Genomic DNA, 18,096 nt, shown 5'->3' on the forward strand with positions numbered 1-18,096 from the left:
CCCTTCCGAACCTGTTGCAGGCTTCTGCCGGGCCTGCAGTGGGCTGGGACAGAAGGAAGCCCTTCCGTCTCCTGTCCCGGTCAACTCTACTAACTTTTACCTCCCTCCCCGATGTATCTTTAGATTCCCTGGTGGCCCAGCGGTGAACTGCAGCAGAAGCAACTTTCCTTTGCTCCGTGTAGAGCTGCTAGCTGATTGGCTGCTGTGAGTTCATGGCAACCAATCGGCTAGCGGCTTTGCATGGGCAGGAGCGAAGGAAGGTCACTCCTGCCACAGTTCACCACTGGACCACCTGGGATTCTAAAGGTACGCAAGGGAAGCGTGAAAGCAGTAAAATTCTTAGAATCGCCTGGGACTGGAGGCAGGAAGGATCCCTGCTGTCTCATCCCACCACTGGACCACCAGGACTTACAGCAAGCCCAGCAGAGACCTGTAAGGCATTGGGAGGGAGGGGGTGACAGGGCAGGAAGGCTGGGTGCAGAGACTGACAGGGGAGGAAGAGAGGGGGGAACAGGGTGCAGAGCCTGGCAGGACAGGGCAAGGCAAGCACTATACTTGAATATTAACCCCCAGTTTGCAGACACAGAGGGTTATTAAGGAAAAGCACAGGTTTGCTGTCTACACCAAATTTTGTGCGACACACCTCCAGTCTTACAGGGACACACTGGTTGAGAACCACTGCACTAGAGGAATTGTAACTTCTGTTTCTTTGATCTGTGTTTAATAAAAATCTTAAAGTTGAAAAGAAAGTCTGCTGGTTGAACCACTCCAGAAGAACTTCCCCGAGTTCTTTTACAATATGAAAAGAGTGGTGAGTTTTGAGCTAGTAAAATCTGATGAAAAGATCCCAGACTTTTCTACAATAAGCTTTAAATATTTTCTCCTCTGATTTGATGAGATTTTGGTTTAACCACCGCTGCATGCTGGTCGTAACAATGGGTCAGACTCGTATCTACCTTTGTTTTTGAACACTGCAAATTAAAGAGTGTAGCATCAAGGGACATTATACATTTTAGTTAGTTCTGACACCTAAGAACATAAGAAGTGCCTCCGCTGGGTCAGACCTGCGGTCCATCGTGCCCAGCAGTCCGCTCACGCGGCGGCCCAACAGGTCCAAGACCTGTGCAGTAATCCTCTATCTATATCCCTCTATCCCTTTTCTCAACAGAAAATTGTCCAATCCCTTTTTGAACCCCTCTGGAAGCGCATTCCAGGTGTCCACCACACGTTAGGTGAGGAAAAACTTTCTAGCATTTGTTTTGAAGCTGTCCCCTTTCAACTTTTCTGAATGCCCTCTCGTACTTGTAGTCTTCGAAAGTTTAACGAATCTGTTCCTCTCCACTCTCTCTTTGCCCTTCATGATCTTGTAGGTCTCAATCAATCCCCTCTAAGTCTCCTCTTTTCTAGGGAAAAGAGCCCAAGTTTCTCTAATCTCTCAGTGTATGAAAGGTTTTCCATCCCTTTTATCAGACATGTCGCTCTCCTTTGCACCCTCTCGAGTATGGCCATATCCTTCTTAAGGTACGGCGACCAATATCGGACGCAGTATTCCAGATGCGGGCGCACCATCGCCTGATACCATGGCAGGATAACTTCTTTCGTTCTGGTAGTAATACCCTTTTTGATTATACCTAGCATTCTATTCACTCTCTTACGGCCGCTGCGCACTGTGCCGACGGCTTCATTGTGTTGTCCACCATTACCCCACCTGAAAAATTGTACATTTAGAAACCCCTCTCTATTGTTTTCTGTTGAAATCAAAGATGGGGTGAGACATCTCCCGACCTGCAGTCCTAACAGTGAACTTGGTTACCAGCTTTAGCCCCAATTACATCTTTCCACTGGTTAGTCACAGCATTATGGAACCTAGAGGTGCCCAGCACTGCATAGCACTTACCTGCACCATTGATAATGTGCACATTGCTTCTGTTCTCCTGATACTGACTCTCTCGACGTAGTCGTTGCTCTTTAGTCACCTCAGCCACTCGCAGGGGAAGGTCTGAGAACTCATCTGTTGGCTTTAGAAAAAACAAAATACAAGTATTTAACTTCTGAGGCCATGGAAAGCAAAGATCTTGCCAGTAATGAGGATTCCCTAAAGCCACATTTATTTATTTGATTTTACATCCCATCCTCAGGTTACAAGTTTGTATATGTAAAGTAAGAGCAAACACAGCATGGCAGAACATTGTCTGGCAAAGCACAGTTACATAGAAACATGATCTAATCTAATCTAATATTTGTGCGTAGCTAGGGCATAGTTAAGAGAGGGATGCTGAGTGGGGAAATCTCCTTATATACACCAAATATAAATCATATATGTAGATATGTTGTTTTACTTTGTTAAATCATGATACTTAAAGGTACATCTGGTTCATACAATGTATGAGTGATAAGTGAAATTGAAAGAGAGAGAGAAATAATTTAACAAATTTACTGTATGTTCCTGAAAGTCTGTGCTCAGTCTGGACATTCAAAAAGAGTTGAAGGGTAGATCTATGTACCCCACCCTTATCCTCACTGACTGCTTTGCTGCTTTAAGAGTCTTAATAGTAGCCTGAAAGGGACTCGAATTCCAAGAATCCCACAAGGCACCATTTGGTTTACCCTTCCTGCTTCAGACTAGCGAATGAAATTCATAGAAAGTCTCTCATCATTACAACTTGAGGGGGGTAGGAGAGGAAGGATGGGGGAAAGGAAAAGAAGAGCCTAATCGTATTAGCCCATCCAGTCTGCCCATCCGCAGTAACCATTATCTCTTCCTCTCTCTAAGAGATCCCATGTGACTATCCCAGGCTTTCTTTAAATCAGACACAGTCTCTGTCTCTACTGGAAGACTGTTCCACACATCTACCACCCTTTCGGTAAAAAGTATTTCCTTAGATTACTCCTGAGCCTATCACCTCTTAACTTCATTCTATGCCCTCTCATTCCAGAGCTTCTACTCAAATGAAAGCTCTTTCAGTACCCTGGGACGTCGTATACCACCCAGTCCAGGTGATTTATCACTCTTTATCTTGTCAATTTGGCTTAGTACGTCTTCCAAGTTCACCGAGATTTCTTTCAGTTCCTCCATTGTCACCCTTGAAAAACATTTCTAGTTCAGGTAGAGCTCTTACTTCTTCTTCTGTAAAGATCAAGCAAAGAATTCAGTCTCTCACCTATGACCTTATGCTCCCTGTGCGCCCCTTTTGCTTCTTGATTATCCAAAGGTCTCATGGATTCCCTCACAGGTTTTCTGCTTCTGATGTACCTAAAAAAATTGAGTTTTTGCCTCTTTGGCAAGTTTTTCATATTCTTTCTTAGCTTCCTTCATCAATGCTTTGCATCTAACTTGTCAGTGCTTGTGTCTCTTCTTATTTTCTTCATTCAGATCCTTTTTCCATTCTTTAAAGGATTTTCTTTTTTAGTTATAATATCCTTGTTTACTTCACCTTTTAGCCATGTCGGCTTTCATTTCTTCTTCTTTCCACTTTTGTTAATACATGGAATACATCTGGTCTGGGCTTCCACAATGGTAGTTTTAAATAACATGCATGCCTGGTTTATAGTCCTAATTTTTGCCACTGATCCTTTTAGCTTCTTTTTAATGATTTTCCTCATTTTATTGTAATCACCCTTTCAAAAATTAAGTGCTACTACAGTACATTTCTTTAGCAGCAATCTGCTTTATATCTACTGTGTTCTGATATGAAATTATATATGAGTATGTTAGTTTGTAACCCACCTAGGCCTTAAAAATAAATCAATTAATCACAGTAAGTCTCCCGATTGTGTGCTGACCTTACACACATTAATCACACCTTGTGTCCACCCAGAAAACTCTTTTTTCTGTCATACAGATCAGATATATTCTAAAATCTTATTTGTCCAGACGTTTTCAGAATTAAGGATGCAGACATATGTTTATTTTAATAGAGTAGCAATACTTACTTTTAAAGCTTTAAGACTTGGTATCCCTGATTATTTATCAAATCGTACAATCACCTACTCTCCTAGCCATGTCCTTCACTCCTTAAATGATCATTTAGTAGTGTGCCTCAAACTTTTTTAGCTCTGGCACACTAAACGGAGCAAATGTCTTTCATGGCACATTATAACTGAAATTATAAAATTGCAAAACCAACAAAAAATTAAATTTTGAGTTATTTAAAGTTCTTTAAGCTATGTATGTGTAACTGTAAGAAAGGTGAAACTAAAGTAGATAGAATAGAATTGCTAATCAATGCAATGGATGCGCTTTTTTTTTTAGTGCAAATTAACTCAAAATGCGAGATAAGAAGATCCAAACGGTAACAAAGCCTCGACTGCTTTCTTGCTCAATTTAGAATAACTACTGCATAAAAAATAAAACTAAAATGACTTGCTGTTAATTTTCTGGGCAGTTATATCCTTACGCACACAGATGCTCGTAACATTTTCAGACTCTTGTGTATGTCATCTATTCTAGTGTATAATTATGAAGGGAATTTTTTTAAATAAAGTAAAATTCTGGAATCTCTCACGGCACACAGTTTGAGACACTGTAATACCAAGCCCTAAAACTGCACTGTGTCTGGTTGAGTCTATTTCTTGTCCCCTAACACCTGGAACAACCTCTCTCTTCCCATCTGCAGTAACTTATGACTTCAAAGCTTTAAATCAGAATGAAACTTGGTTATCAACAGGCATATAACGTTAGCTGATGTCAAGTCTCCAGATCCCATTCTTAGACTGTGTGTATATAACCACTGTACTATTCACACTGGAGTTCCTTTTCTATCTTTTATGGTTAAATAGTTTTTTATTAACATGAACAAAGCGGAGCAACAGCAAAATATCAGAGAACAGAATACAACTGAAATAAGCGGAAGATCTGCCAGAACAAAAAAGAAACAATACAAAGTTATTTGTCTTTTATGTTAACATCCCTCCCTCTATCACCACCGACCCCCCCAGTCCCAACACCCCTTTTGTGATTCCAGTCCCCCAAATCGCATAAGTCCAATAGCAAAACTAGGCAAGCCAGTCCTTCGAGCAAGAATGGACAACTTCCCCCCCAGGGTCTGGACTCTGATGATCCTAGGGTACCCAACAATACTGAACCTGCCTTCCGAGATAGTAATCCCCCCCCCCAGAGAAGAGAGATACAAAGATCCTAAGCTAAAGAGGCATCCAAGGCATCCAGATTACCCACAACAATTAAGCAAGGGTGTTTAAAATAAGACTGCGCCCCTTAGGAGATAAGAAAATTTAAAATAAACTATGAAGAGAAATGGGTGAGAGCGCGGACACAGCCAGCTAAAAGAGCAGAAAAAAGGAAAGTGAGGACCCTGCATGCACAGAAATTGTTCAGGCTGCTTCTCCCTGAAAAAATAACAGGTTTGCTTTTGCTCTTTGTAGAATGGGCACTGGAGCACAAACCATCTGATCCAGCTTTTGCAGGACAGCTGCTGATTGCACACAACTGGAAAAATCCCCAGAGGTCAATCCTAAACTGCAAAGAGGACATAATTAAGATGTGCCTGTATAGGTAAAAGAAGTGCTTTATCCTTAGCTTACCGGTAATAACTCAGCTCTTCCTTCTCAATAAATACAAGTAGAAATGATCAGGTCTCATATCTTAAAATGGACTTTTGGTTGTCATGGGATATCAAACTGGTGATCTTATGACTACTTTAAATTGTCATCTAACTGCAAAATTTGCTACAACTTATTGTTTTCTCAGCAACCTACCTCATTACCCGACCATCTTTTGTCCCCACTGTCCACACTGTTGAACCCGGAATCCAGTGCTCCATAGGTCCGGCTAGAGTACAACTCCTCATGGCTGAAAGAAGATTAGTGTGTTAATATGAGCACGTCTCATCTCAGTTATATAGACAACAGGGAATCAGCCGTCAACTAAAGCTAGCTAGATTAGGCACATCTGTACCTATAAAAATTAGAGCTGTAATCGTTTAGGACGAAAGAGATGTCACAATCCAGAATGGCAGCCAGAAGCGAGCGTTCCTCATAGCCCACATTGCAGCAATGCTATTACAGTGTCGGTTTCTTGATCTTTTCTTCCTTACTTTGCAAGACAAGTATTTCGAGAAATATTGACTCATAAGAGGTTAGAGAAATTTATATATATTAGAGAGAATAGTGATTGTTCGACAGGCTGGCACAGTAGAGAACGAGGGGAAAAAATTGCAGTGGAACACATAGCTTGTGGAGATGATGCACAAACCCAGGACAAACACTCGGATCAGGACATATCTAAGCAGGAAATTAGGACATTTCAGGAGTCCACCATGATATACAATCTGGATTTGCAGAATTGAGGGAGGAACTGGGCGACTTACGCACTAGCATGGAGACAGCGAAGGGAAAGATTGAGACATTGAATAGGAAAAAATCAATTTACATGCAACTGTTGAAAGTACACCCCGATTCCGAAGATGTGAACTTGATTTTTTCCCATTCAAGGAACAGTAATCTTAGTGACATTTGAGTCCTAATATGTTGCCATCTATGTTGATTCAGGATACACCACATACAGCTGGACATCATAATGTGGGAATTGTGGAATGTATTCCTTAATGGTGAAAACACAAGAATTTGTGAAGCCAATAATATTCAGACATTATAAATTGAAAGATTGCCATCAACTTGTGTTCAATTCCTAGCAACTTGATGAATTACAGATCAAAAAAGAAATTAGGTTTGCGATAGTCCAGAAAGGTCCTCCAGCATAATCCCCATGGTTTTTAATGTGTCCAACCATCTGATTGCAAGTCATCCTCCTTGCCTGATTCCTTTGATCTTCCCAAACATGATGTCCTTCTAAAATGATCTTTCTATTCTGATGGTGTGACCAAAATAAGACAGTCATAACTTTATCATTTGGGCTTCAAGTGACATAGCCGGTTTGATCTCTTCCAGAATCGATTTGTTAGCTCTTCTGGTGGTCTACAGCATGCATAAAATCATTCTTCAGCATGAAAGCTCAATTGAGTCAATCTTCTCTTTGTCTTGTTTCCATAGAGTCTAGATTATGCATCTGTAATTGACCATTGAGAAAATGAGTGCATGGGTAAGGCTGATATTTGTTTGGGGTGTTATTTCGTTGCTTTTGAATACTTTGTTGAGAGCTTTCATTGAAGAGTGACCAAGTGCTATTCTGGGGAGTATTTCTTCCCTGCTAGTTGCTTCTTTATTTACGAAAGAGCCCAGGAGACTGAAATCATCTACAACTTCTATTCTATTGCCTCAAAATCTTTATCATTTTCTGTGTTCATGATCTTCATCTTATGTTCAGTTCAAATCCCATGTTATGACTTTCAGCTTTGACTTTTCTCAGTAGATACAGTATGTCTTCTTTGCTGCTGGAGATGAGCGTTGTATCATCTGCAAAGCGCAGCCACCAACTTTGAAACCAAAAAAAAAATGAAAAACCGACACTCTCTTCAAAATTTGCTTTTCTGAAGATGGCTTTGCTGTAAAAGTTGAACAAGTAAGGTGACAAGATGCATCCTTGCCTGACGCCACGTTTATTGGAAACCAGATCAGTGTTGCCATATTCAGTTCTCACTGCAGATTCTTGATTTTCATAGAGGCTCGATCAACTGAATTAAATGTTTGGGTATTCCCATTTGGGCTAGAGATCTCTATAGTTTATTGTGATCCACAGGTTCAAAAGCTTTACTGTAATTGATGAAGCAAAAGTATAGGGGCTTTTGGTATTCTTTGCTCTTCTCCAATATCTATCTAACATTTGCAATGATGTCTCTTGTTCTTTGACCTTTTCTGAAACCAGCCTGAACTTTGGGTAGTTCTTGCTCAACGTACGATTGTAGCCTTCGTTGTAGTATTTTCAGCAATATTTTACTGGAATTTGGAATTAATGCAATCGTTCTGTAGTTGTTAGTCCTTGGCATCACCTTTCTTCGGTATAGGTATGAACAGTGATCTTCTCCAATCAGTTGGCCATGTTTTTTTCTTCCAAATCTGTTGACACAGTCAAGTAAAGATCATGATAGCACTTTCTGAGCCTTTGATTAATTCAGTTGGAATACTGTTGATACAATTGTTTTTGATAAAGCTTTAATTGCTGCTATGACTTCTTTTAAACTATCTTGTTCTTCTTTGGCGTTGGTTCCAATTTAATTTCCCTAATGTTATCCTCAATGCCTTTTGTGTATAAATTTTCCGTATATTCTTTCCATCTCTTTTTAATGCTTTCTGGATCATTCAATATCATTCCATTGGCGTCTTTAAGCATCCCCAATCAAGGTTGGAATTTCCTGATACGCTAATCTGGTTTTTCCATTTACATGTTCCGATTAAATTTTCTGATGAATATCCTTGAGATATCATTCTTTGTCTTACCGAACTTGACATTGAAACACTTGATTAATTTATAATACTTTTTCTCTTATCACTGGAAAATTTTGCTCGTCTTCTTTGTTCTGTTACTTTTCTGGTTTCTTCTGAGATCCAAGGTGATTTCTTGACTCTTTCTTTTCTGGAGTATTTTTTTAGCTTCACCACTAATTATGGTTTTGATGTCATTCCATAACTCTTTAGGCTCTCTATCTCCTGTATCAAGAAAGGCAAATTTGTTGTCTAGTTTTATCCAATAGTCTGATGGAATAAAAGGGCACAGTCTTGGTTTTAGAGGGAATAAAGGTTCATGCTGCCTTTGTAGTGGTCTGTGAAATACCATGTTAATTTAATTTGTACCATCTTGTGGGACAGCATTCTGGCTATAACAGTGTGAACTTATATTTAGAAGAGAATAAATTATCTGTTCAAGCAAACTTACCAGGATCCAAAGCCCAAAGGTCTGCGATCATAGTCAGGCAGGTCTGGAGTAATCTTGCAAGCTTCAAGGTTCAAGTATTTAAATATGTGTATCTTTCCTTTTATGCAAATCTGCAAAGAAACTCAAAGGTTAATTACTATATTTAATGTATTCATCTGCAGTTGTTTTTGCAACATTACTCACCTGGGCAGGTGGTGACTGCAGAGGGTTGTTATCTAGGATGATGGTCTGAAGATGGTGCAGATTCCGAAAACAAACAGGAATTGTCATGATTTTATTGCAAGAGAAGTCTAAGCGAACCAGGGGCAACTCTGAAAGTTCTGTAAAACAGAACAATTTCAAACCCTTACAAGGTTGTTATTGTACGCTCTTGGAAGAGATAGCCTATTAAACCCAAATATCATCAATCAAATGTATGTCAGCATAACTTTAAGTCATGACATTAACATAATTCCACTTACAATATATTTTCTTTGCCATCTTATGTTCACGCTATGTATTTTTATCACTCTACCAGCACAGTCCATACATCGAAAAGTACAACGTTATGCAGTACTACCAATTTGCTTATAAATCCTACCCACAATCTTCATTTGAATAAAAGTTTATAGGAATTATTGTCAATAAACTGAAGAAAAAAATGAAAAATTAATCCTTCAGTTTTATGAAAAAATTTATACATTTCCATAATATTAAAGGCGAAAGTTAAGATGAGCTCATATTTAAATGAAGTTTCCAGTTATCACATTATAAGACGTTCCTTGATTATTATCGTTTATCCTGCTAACAAATATCAACTCAGAAGTAATTTTATTTAAGTATACAACTTTGTAACAACCACCCCCCCACCCGAAAAGATAGATGCACTCCTTTCTACTGTTGGAAAATATTCTGCTTATTCAGAGTTGGTAAATGTCCCACTCATGCAAAAGAATTTTGCCCCCATGTGCTTCAAAACAGCAAAACACAAAATACTCGAGAGGGTCCAGAGGAGAGCAACGAGGATGATAAAGGGTATGGAGAACCTTTCATATGCCGAACGTTTAGACAGGCTGGGGCTCTTTACCCTGGAAAAGCGGAGACTGAGAGGGGACATGATAGAGACTTATAAAATCATGAAAGGCATAGAGAAGGTGGAGAGGGACAGATTATTTAGACTAGCAGGGACAACTAAAACAAGAGGTCATTCAGAAAAACTGAGGAGACAGATTCATAACGAATGCAAGGAAGTTCTTCTTCACTCAACGGGTGGTAGACACCTGGAACGCGCTTCCCGGAGAGGTGATAAGACAGAGTACAATTCTGGGGTTCAAAAAGGGACTGGATGACTTCCTGGAAGCGAAGGGGCTAACAGGGTACAGATAGAGGTTTACCTTACAGGACATTGAGCGAATAGGGTATGGACATTTTTGGTTAGGTAGGGAAAACTTTCAGGTCATGGACCTGGAGGGCCGCCGCGGGAGCGGACTGCCGGGCACGATGGACCCCTGTTCTGACCCGGCAGAGGCAATGCTTATGTTCTTATGTTATACAAGTATCTTCTCTGGACTGCCGATGTCTTTATCCATTTCATCTTCCTTAGTGGTCATATAATACATTATTTTCCTCCAACCTTGCCCTTTGTTTCAACTAAGAAAACTTCATCGGGGAGGGTAAAGATGGGAACTTTACACAATTCTAAAAAAGCCCAAGGAATCTATCAAGATTAGAGACTTTCTTAGAATCTTTAAACCACCATGAAAAAAACTGCTTATGCTATTCTTGTGACCTCTCAAAACTTAACACACATTCACGAACAGGAAAGAAGAATGATCACAACAAAAACATAACTTCTTGGGTCACAAAATAATAGAAGGGAATCCTTAGAAGTGGAGCAACTCCTTCAATGCCAATCACTTGATCCAAATATGAAATCAGGGCAATATACAATGGTACATATCTTTATTAAAAGATATGAGGATTTTACTTTTTGACATACAGTGTCGGGTACCATATGTAATCTCAGATAATTAATATTAATCCTGGTGGAATTCTGTGCTACTGCGCAATGCAGAATTTGCACAGAATTCCCCAGGAACGCAAAATTTGGCGTCAGGTCCCTCTGAATCACTACCAGTAAATCTTTGCACAGCCTGCGTGGGCTCTGCAGCCTCCCCTCTACCGCGGTCCCACCCTCGATGATGTCACTTCCTCTTTCTTTGACAGGACCACAGTTGAGGGAAGTCTGCAGAGTCAGTGGCAGGTTGTTATCGACTGGAATTGGCACCACTGAGTTAGTGGTAAACAGGAATGATGGATTGGGCACAATGGGGAGAGCATGAGAGAAGTCAGCAGGGGGAGGGGGGAAACAGGGATGAGAGAGCGTGATACGCAGGATAGGGAACAAACACACACAAAAACTAAAGAGCAGTACTGAGAAGTAGGTTTCTGCTTCCAAAATGTTCTCTCTGGTCAATTTTTGAGTCTGCTGAAATGTAGAAGGGAAAACCGATCATGTCAGCAGGCCATAAGAGAAAACAGTACCTGAATGAAACAGCATCATGATAATTGCTCCTGTTTTGAAGATACTGAAGAGAACAGATCTGAACAGCAGATATTCACGTTAGAAAATTGTGCATGTGGGATCTCGGGGGGGGGGGGGGGGGAGGAGATACTGGATACTGCAGATGGGCCATGTGGCCTTTATCTTCCATCATGTTTCTATGTGCATCGAACTGATCATTTGGATTACTGGTAGAGCAGAAAAAAGGCCAACCCCTGAATTGCATCAGAACTGTGAACATTACCTTCAGGTAAACACACTAAGTGATTCCGTCGGACATTAAGGTCCCGCAGTGATTCCAAGTTGCCAATCTGGGGAGGGATTGTCTGAATTTCGTTACAGCTGACATCCTGTAGTAGGGAAAAGAATGAATTGTGAAGGCTTTGTCCTTTAATTGTTCAGATTGCTTGCTTAGGGACATATATTCAATTAAAATAAGCTAAACTAATTTGTCGTTGTGAGCAATGAAAGATTAGGTTCTTACCTCCTCACTTTATTCCGGGACCAGGGGGTTATTTCCCTCCTCCTGCCAGGGATCTGTAGGAAGTCCCAAAACGGTTGAAACTTTCACCCCCTCCCCCTCACACCTTACCACTGAGCATTCTCCTGTGTACTCCAGCCTTAATTCCTACAGGCCAGGCTCTAAGAGCTTATCTTTTTGTGATTTTACAGTAATTTCAGCCATTTTCAGTCGCTGTGGAGATTCCCTGCGGGGATGTCCTTGATTATGGGAAATCGAAGACTGCTGGAGAACATCTGCTTCGGGGGGTTCCCTGGACAGCCTGCACATCAGACTGGGGCTCCGGGACCTTTCCCTTGGGAGCTAGCTCACCCCAGGTTCGTCCACTAGTTGGGTATAACGCAGGGGGGTGAGATTTGCTTGAATGCAGTGCCTCTGACCTAAACTAAACTAAACCTTGGGTTTATATACCGCACCATCTCCACGAATGCGGAGCTCGGCACGGTTTACAGGAAGAAAGATGAGAGAGGAACTACAGTGGAGAGATTAAAGAGTTAGGTGTAAAGGGGGAAGGTGAGAGGCCTAAGAGGGGGGAAGTGTTACAGTTTTGAGAATAGCCAGGTTTTTAGGTGTTTGCGGAAGAGTTGGAGGGAGCTTGAGGTTCGGAGAGGGGAGGGGAGGTTATTCCAGATCTCAGTGATTCTAAAGGGGAGGGATAGGGGGCCCTGGTGAGTGTGTTGGCAGCATTTCGGCATTTCATTAAAAGCTGATTAAAAACACCCAAGTTTTGAAATTTATTTGAAAAACCCCCACAAACTTTAAAATTCAAATTATAAAGTAACCAGGTTAGCTTATAAGTTGAAATCGTATATTTGAGAACAAAGTCATGTCACAAAATAAGACAAAATTTTACGGGGATACATCTTCATTATTACAGGAGTCACAGAAGGCAAAACTTTGAAACTTTTTTAGCCCAATTCATTTTTTCATCCCCCTTTGAGGCTTTTTTATGTACATCAGTTTCATAAAATGAAAATCCGCCTTAGTTTCATTGAATAGATTGTAAAAAGTTGTATAAGATTGCCAAGTTTCATTTGTTTTGCTTCACAGTTGCCAAAATTGTGCACGGATACTGTACATGGTTGTGGTATGGTAGCAAAGAAAGAGCATCTTAAACTTAGTTCGTTTGGGTCATGTTAAGATTCATCAAAACCTGTGATGATGCGGTGCGGAGCCCTAGACCACTTGACCCTAAAGATCTCTGGGGAAAGAGCTCCCTGGTATCCTTTTGTAAAATGCCAAAGTGACTCAATAAAATCTTACATTATGTACTTACCAGCTCTGTTAGCTGCTGAAGTTGTGCAATTTCCTCCGGCAAGGAGACCAACTTATTGTTACTAGCAATCAAAACCTTCAAGGGCAGACTGCACACATGTACAGGCAACGTGGAAAGCTGATTCCGACTACATTGCATAGAGACAAAATGAAGACGGGTCATTAAAGATACAAACATTCAGCAAAGAGTCCATTCAAAAGCAATGACATAGTCAAGATGTTTACAGGGAAGCAGCTGATCAATTAACAAGCAAGGACAATCAGCTGCCAAGCTCAGGGTTGTGCCAGTTTCTTATATGAATGTCTCAACACCTTCACCTGATGACTGCCCAGTACTGCTTAACTGAATGGACAGTCTCCAATCACAGATTGGTCCAGGCATTAGCGTGAAGTTTTGGAGCAAGGACCTGACATATGTTTTCTAGCAAAGCAGGTTTCAAGAGCGTTAAAAGAAGCAAAGACATTGATTGATCTGACGAGGCTTGACTGTACCAGTTAAGGAGATTCAAGTCTGACTCTAACAAAATTGAATACAGGCCACGTTTCACATTGGAGTATCACTTAGCTGTAAATTTGCATTATCGGTGTTGTAGCTCTGAAAAAATATTTGCTTGTTAAGGGATCATAATTCAAATAAAACTAGAAGCTTTTCTTTCAAGTCATACAAGAACCTTGTTTTCCATTTTCCTATTTTCTTCAAGTTTGCAAGTTTAATAAAATTTGATAAAATGGCTTATCTGGGAATACTTTGTGAATAACAATCCTTTCCTTTAAATTTCCCCTTATGTGTCCTGCCTGGGCTAACATTTCTTTCCCCTGATCTTCAGTGGGTCTTTTGATCATATGACATTTGACCCAAGTTATATGATCTGATCCTTTAAGGGTGGCTGTAACATATGGGCATGGTGAGAGGGCAAGTTTGATAGGATTATGCTCTGCCAACTATTAAGAACATAAGAATTGCTGCTGCTGGGTCAGTCCGCTCAGGTCAAAGACCGGTGCCCTAACTGAGACTAGCCTTACCTGCTTACGTTCTGGTTCAGCAGGAACTTGTCTAACTTTGTCTTGAATCCCTGGAGGGTGTTTTCCCTTATAAAAGCCTCCGGAAGAGTGTTCAGTTTTCTACCACTCTCTGGGTGAAGAAGAACTTCCTTACATTTGTACGTAAACTGTCCCCTTTTAACTTTAACCTCTCGTTCTCTCTACCTTGGAGAGTGTGAACAGTCTGTCTTTTTCTACTAAGTCTTTTCCCTTCATTATCTTGAATGATTCTATCATGTCCCCTCTCAGTCTCCTCTTTTCAAGGGAGAAGAGGCCCAGTTTCTCTAATCTCTCGCTGTACGGCAACTCTTCCAGCCCCTTAACCATTTTAGTCACTCTTCTCTGGACCCTTTCGAGTAATACCATGTCCTTCTTCATGTATGACAAACAGTGCTGGACACAGTATTCCAGGTGGGGGCGGACCATGGCCCGATACAGTGGCATGATAACCTTCTCCGATCTGTTATTCAAAATAAAACAAGGTGTAGTACTGGTGCACCACACATGACTTAGGTTTGGCCTTCCTTAAACTAGGTCTCACATGGTTTATCTGCATGTTACTTTTTAAATATATTTTACCATTTTTAAAAATCCTGAATCTTGTTAGAAACCCATTATTTGATGTAATCAAAAAATTAAATTGACTTGCAATTCAAACAGTTTACTCAAAGTTATACATGGGCCACAAAAGCCGTGACGTTTTGGAATATTACTATACTAATAAACGAGACCATTCCAGCTTTTCTTGGAAGCTTCAATTACAGGGGTAATATACTAAGGAATGCCTAGCAGGTGTTTGGGCTGGGATTTGCCTTGTTTTTGTAAATACTTGTACTCTGAGGTTTTTTCTTTACCTTCAATTCTTCATTTCTCCCATTATTCCAAGCTCACAGAAACATAAAAAAATGAAGGCAGATAAAGACCATATGACTCATCTGGTCTGCCTAACCATGCCATCCACTATCCCCTCCTCTCCCTTAGAGATCCAACGAACACAATGACACGGGAGCAAAATTTTCCCGCCCCATTCCTGCAAGCTCTATTCTCATCTGCACAAGCCTCAAACACTTTAAAATCATAAGTGTTCGAGGCTTGTGCGGTTAAGGCAGAGCTTACAGGAATGGGGCAGGGACAAAACTCGTGCGGACGGGGACAAATTTGTCTCCGTGTCATTCTCTAATCCAATGTACTTGTCCCAAGCTGTTTTGAAGTCAGATACACTTGCAAGCATTCATCATCCTTTCCATGAAAAAGGTAATTTCTGAGGTTACTTCTGAATCTATCCCCTTTCACCTTCATCTTAAGCCCCCTCATTCCAGAGACTCAACTCATGTGCATTTATGCCATGTAGGTATTTAAACATCTCTATCATATCTCCCCCTCTGCCATCTTTCCTCCAACTTATATGACAAAGACTACCGACCATTTTAGTAAACATTCCTCTGGACCAACTCCATCCCCTTTGTATCTTTATGAAGATGCAGTCTCCAGAATTGTACACAGTATTCTAAATGAGGTCTCACCAAGGGCACCAATACCTCCTACTAGCCATTCCTCTCTTTATGCACCCAAGCATCCTTCTAGCTTTTGCCATTGCCTTTTCAACCTGTTTGGCCACCATAAGATCATCACGTACTATCATATCCAGGGCTCACTCCTCTTTCGTGCACAAAAGTTCTTCACACCCTAAACTGCACCATTTCTTTGGGTTTTTGCAGCCCAAATGCATGACCTTGCATTTCTTAGCATTAAATCTTAGCTGCCAAATTTCAAACCATTCTTCAAGCTTGGCTAGGTCATTCCTCATGGTATTCTCACCATCAGGAGTATCTTTCTCTAATACACATTTTAGCATCATCTGCAAAGAGGCAAATCTTACCAGACAGCCCTTCAGCAATATTGCTTACAAAAATGTTAAAAAGAACAGGCTCAAGAATTGAATCTTGAGGCACCCCACTGATAACATCCCTTTCTTCAGCGTGATCTTCACTGACCACTACCCTCTTATCGCCTTCCACTCAACCAGTTCCTGACCTAGTCCGTCACTTTAGGGCCCATACCGAGGACACTCAGTTTATTTTTTAGATGCCTGTGTGAAACACTTTCAAAGGCTTTGCTACTATCTAAATACACCACATTTAGTGCTCTCCCTCTATCCAATTCACCCACTCAAAGAAATTGATGACATTTATCTTACAAGACCTGTCTCTAGTGAATCCATGTTGCCTCAGGTCTTGTAATCCACTGAATTTCAGAAACTTCACTATTCTCTATTTTAAAAGTGTTTCCATTAATTTGTTTACCACAGAAGTCAGACTTACAAGCCTATAGTTTCCCATCTCTTCCTTCCTTCCACTTTTGTGGAGATGGGACCACGTCCACCCTTCTCCAGTACCACTCCAGACTCTGCTCCTCTATAGCTGCTCAGATGGCATTGGAAGACTCATTGGCTCTTGGGGAATTGCCTTTCCAATTAAGGATCTGTCCTGGGCAAGAGCATTGACTTACCTGTGTCTGCTCTCATTAAGGCATAGTTGTTGTGACAGCTCAATTTCCACCTGGGCCTGCCGTAGCAGCTGCCTTCTACCTGAGCTGTCTGGCACCTAGGATTTGCCACCCCTGTTCATATTTGCACAAATTTTCAAAAGAGGGTTCTTATTTAAGAAATTGCTTTACAAACATCAAGCCAAGCTAACAAGGAATCTTCTTATTACGTTCCAAGACTAGCCTGCAGCACTCTGATATTAAACCAGTGTTCTCCCTAGCGCCTTTCAACCGGGCGCCCCGCCCGGCTAGATTAGGTGAGCGCCCGGCTGTCATCTTGGCTGCAAATTTGCCTTTGCCTGACTTTTTTTTTTTAAAGCGCCAGAAAAAGGGTTTTCAGCTTTACTTTTTTAAACATAACACAAAAGCGAAGTATAGCACCATTACCTGATATTTAGAAAAGTTAAGGCCTGTAGGTTCAAAATTGCTTCTGGAATGCAGCGCATACAATTTTGGTATAAGTTGAGAATCTCCAGAGAAATGTAGTGACAGACCTCCATAGGAATCTCTGTTAGCCGGTTCCGTGACAAATCTGAAAGAGAAAATCAAGTTCACTCAAATATCAGCACAGCCCATTACGGTTCCATGTCAAGAGGGACAAGATGAGTCTTTGGTAAATCTGAATGAAGATTTCATGCGTGCAATGGAACAAATTCAAGACCAGATCAAAGCATTTTGGTCACCCTAGTTCAATGCTCATTTTCCCCACCTGCACGTTCAAATTGCATGCACAGCCTCCACTGTATGCAAATAGATATCATGCATATTCATTGGGGAAATTCTGAAAACCCAATGGGTTGTGACCCTCGAGATCCAACATTGAACACTCTTGCCCTAGTAATTAGACACGAATAGTGTGGTCCCATTTTCAAGAAGGGATCTCATAGCTTTCTCTTTATACATTCAAAAAAGGTGGGTTGAACTAACTTTTGTATATTCAAAGTACAGCAGCAATTCTCAAAGGGTTAGATTCACTAAGCCCACCAATCGTGTCCCGACCACTTAGCGACCCCGACCCGATTCACTAACCTTCCTCCCGAGCATATCCACACCCAATCCAATCCGTGCATGCAAATCAGGGGGAACGGCATGCAAATACAGGCAGGCAGAAATTCACTAAAAAAAATTATGGACACCAACTGGGCTGGCCGATCAAAAAATAAGCGACTGCAGAGGACCAGTCGCTCAGGTCCTTTCCAACTGCCCTGCTCTCTGCCTCGACTCTCCTGCCTTTCCCCACAGTGCAAGCCTGTGGTTTTAAAGAGGGTTAAAACCACAGGCTCATGAAGTTAAAAAAAAAAAAAAGGCAAAAAAGTTTCCAGCTCTGCCGGGCATGGAAGGCCAGCACATGCGCAGACCATCTACAGATGGAAACTGTTCAACCCA

The 18,096-nt window shown here is 41.1% G+C and overlaps 1 protein-coding gene across 4 annotated transcripts in view; it reads right to left on the reverse strand.

Annotated features, from left to right (window-relative positions):
• Positions 1 to 18,096, reverse strand: part of LRCH3 (leucine rich repeats and calponin homology domain containing 3) — a 101,353-nt gene that overhangs the window by 73,595 nt on the left and 9,662 nt on the right. For all 4 annotated transcript variants that reach the window (XM_033958116.1, XM_033958114.1, XM_033958117.1 and 1 more), the window contains exons 2-8: positions 17,098 to 17,242; positions 13,127 to 13,253; positions 11,575 to 11,680; positions 8,972 to 9,108; positions 8,789 to 8,898; positions 5,716 to 5,809; positions 1,898 to 2,018 (exon numbers count right to left, since the gene is read on the reverse strand). In XM_033958116.1, coding sequence (XP_033814007.1) covers positions 1,898 to 2,018; positions 5,716 to 5,809; positions 8,789 to 8,898; positions 8,972 to 9,108; positions 11,575 to 11,680; positions 13,127 to 13,253; positions 17,098 to 17,242 — 840 coding nt within the window. The remainder of the gene's footprint in view (positions 1 to 1,897; positions 2,019 to 5,715; positions 5,810 to 8,788; positions 8,899 to 8,971; positions 9,109 to 11,574; positions 11,681 to 13,126; positions 13,254 to 17,097; positions 17,243 to 18,096) is intronic.

This window comes from Geotrypetes seraphini, chromosome 9 (genome assembly GCF_902459505.1).
Source record: "Geotrypetes seraphini chromosome 9, aGeoSer1.1, whole genome shotgun sequence".
NCBI lineage: Eukaryota > Metazoa > Chordata > Amphibia > Gymnophiona > Dermophiidae > Geotrypetes > Geotrypetes seraphini.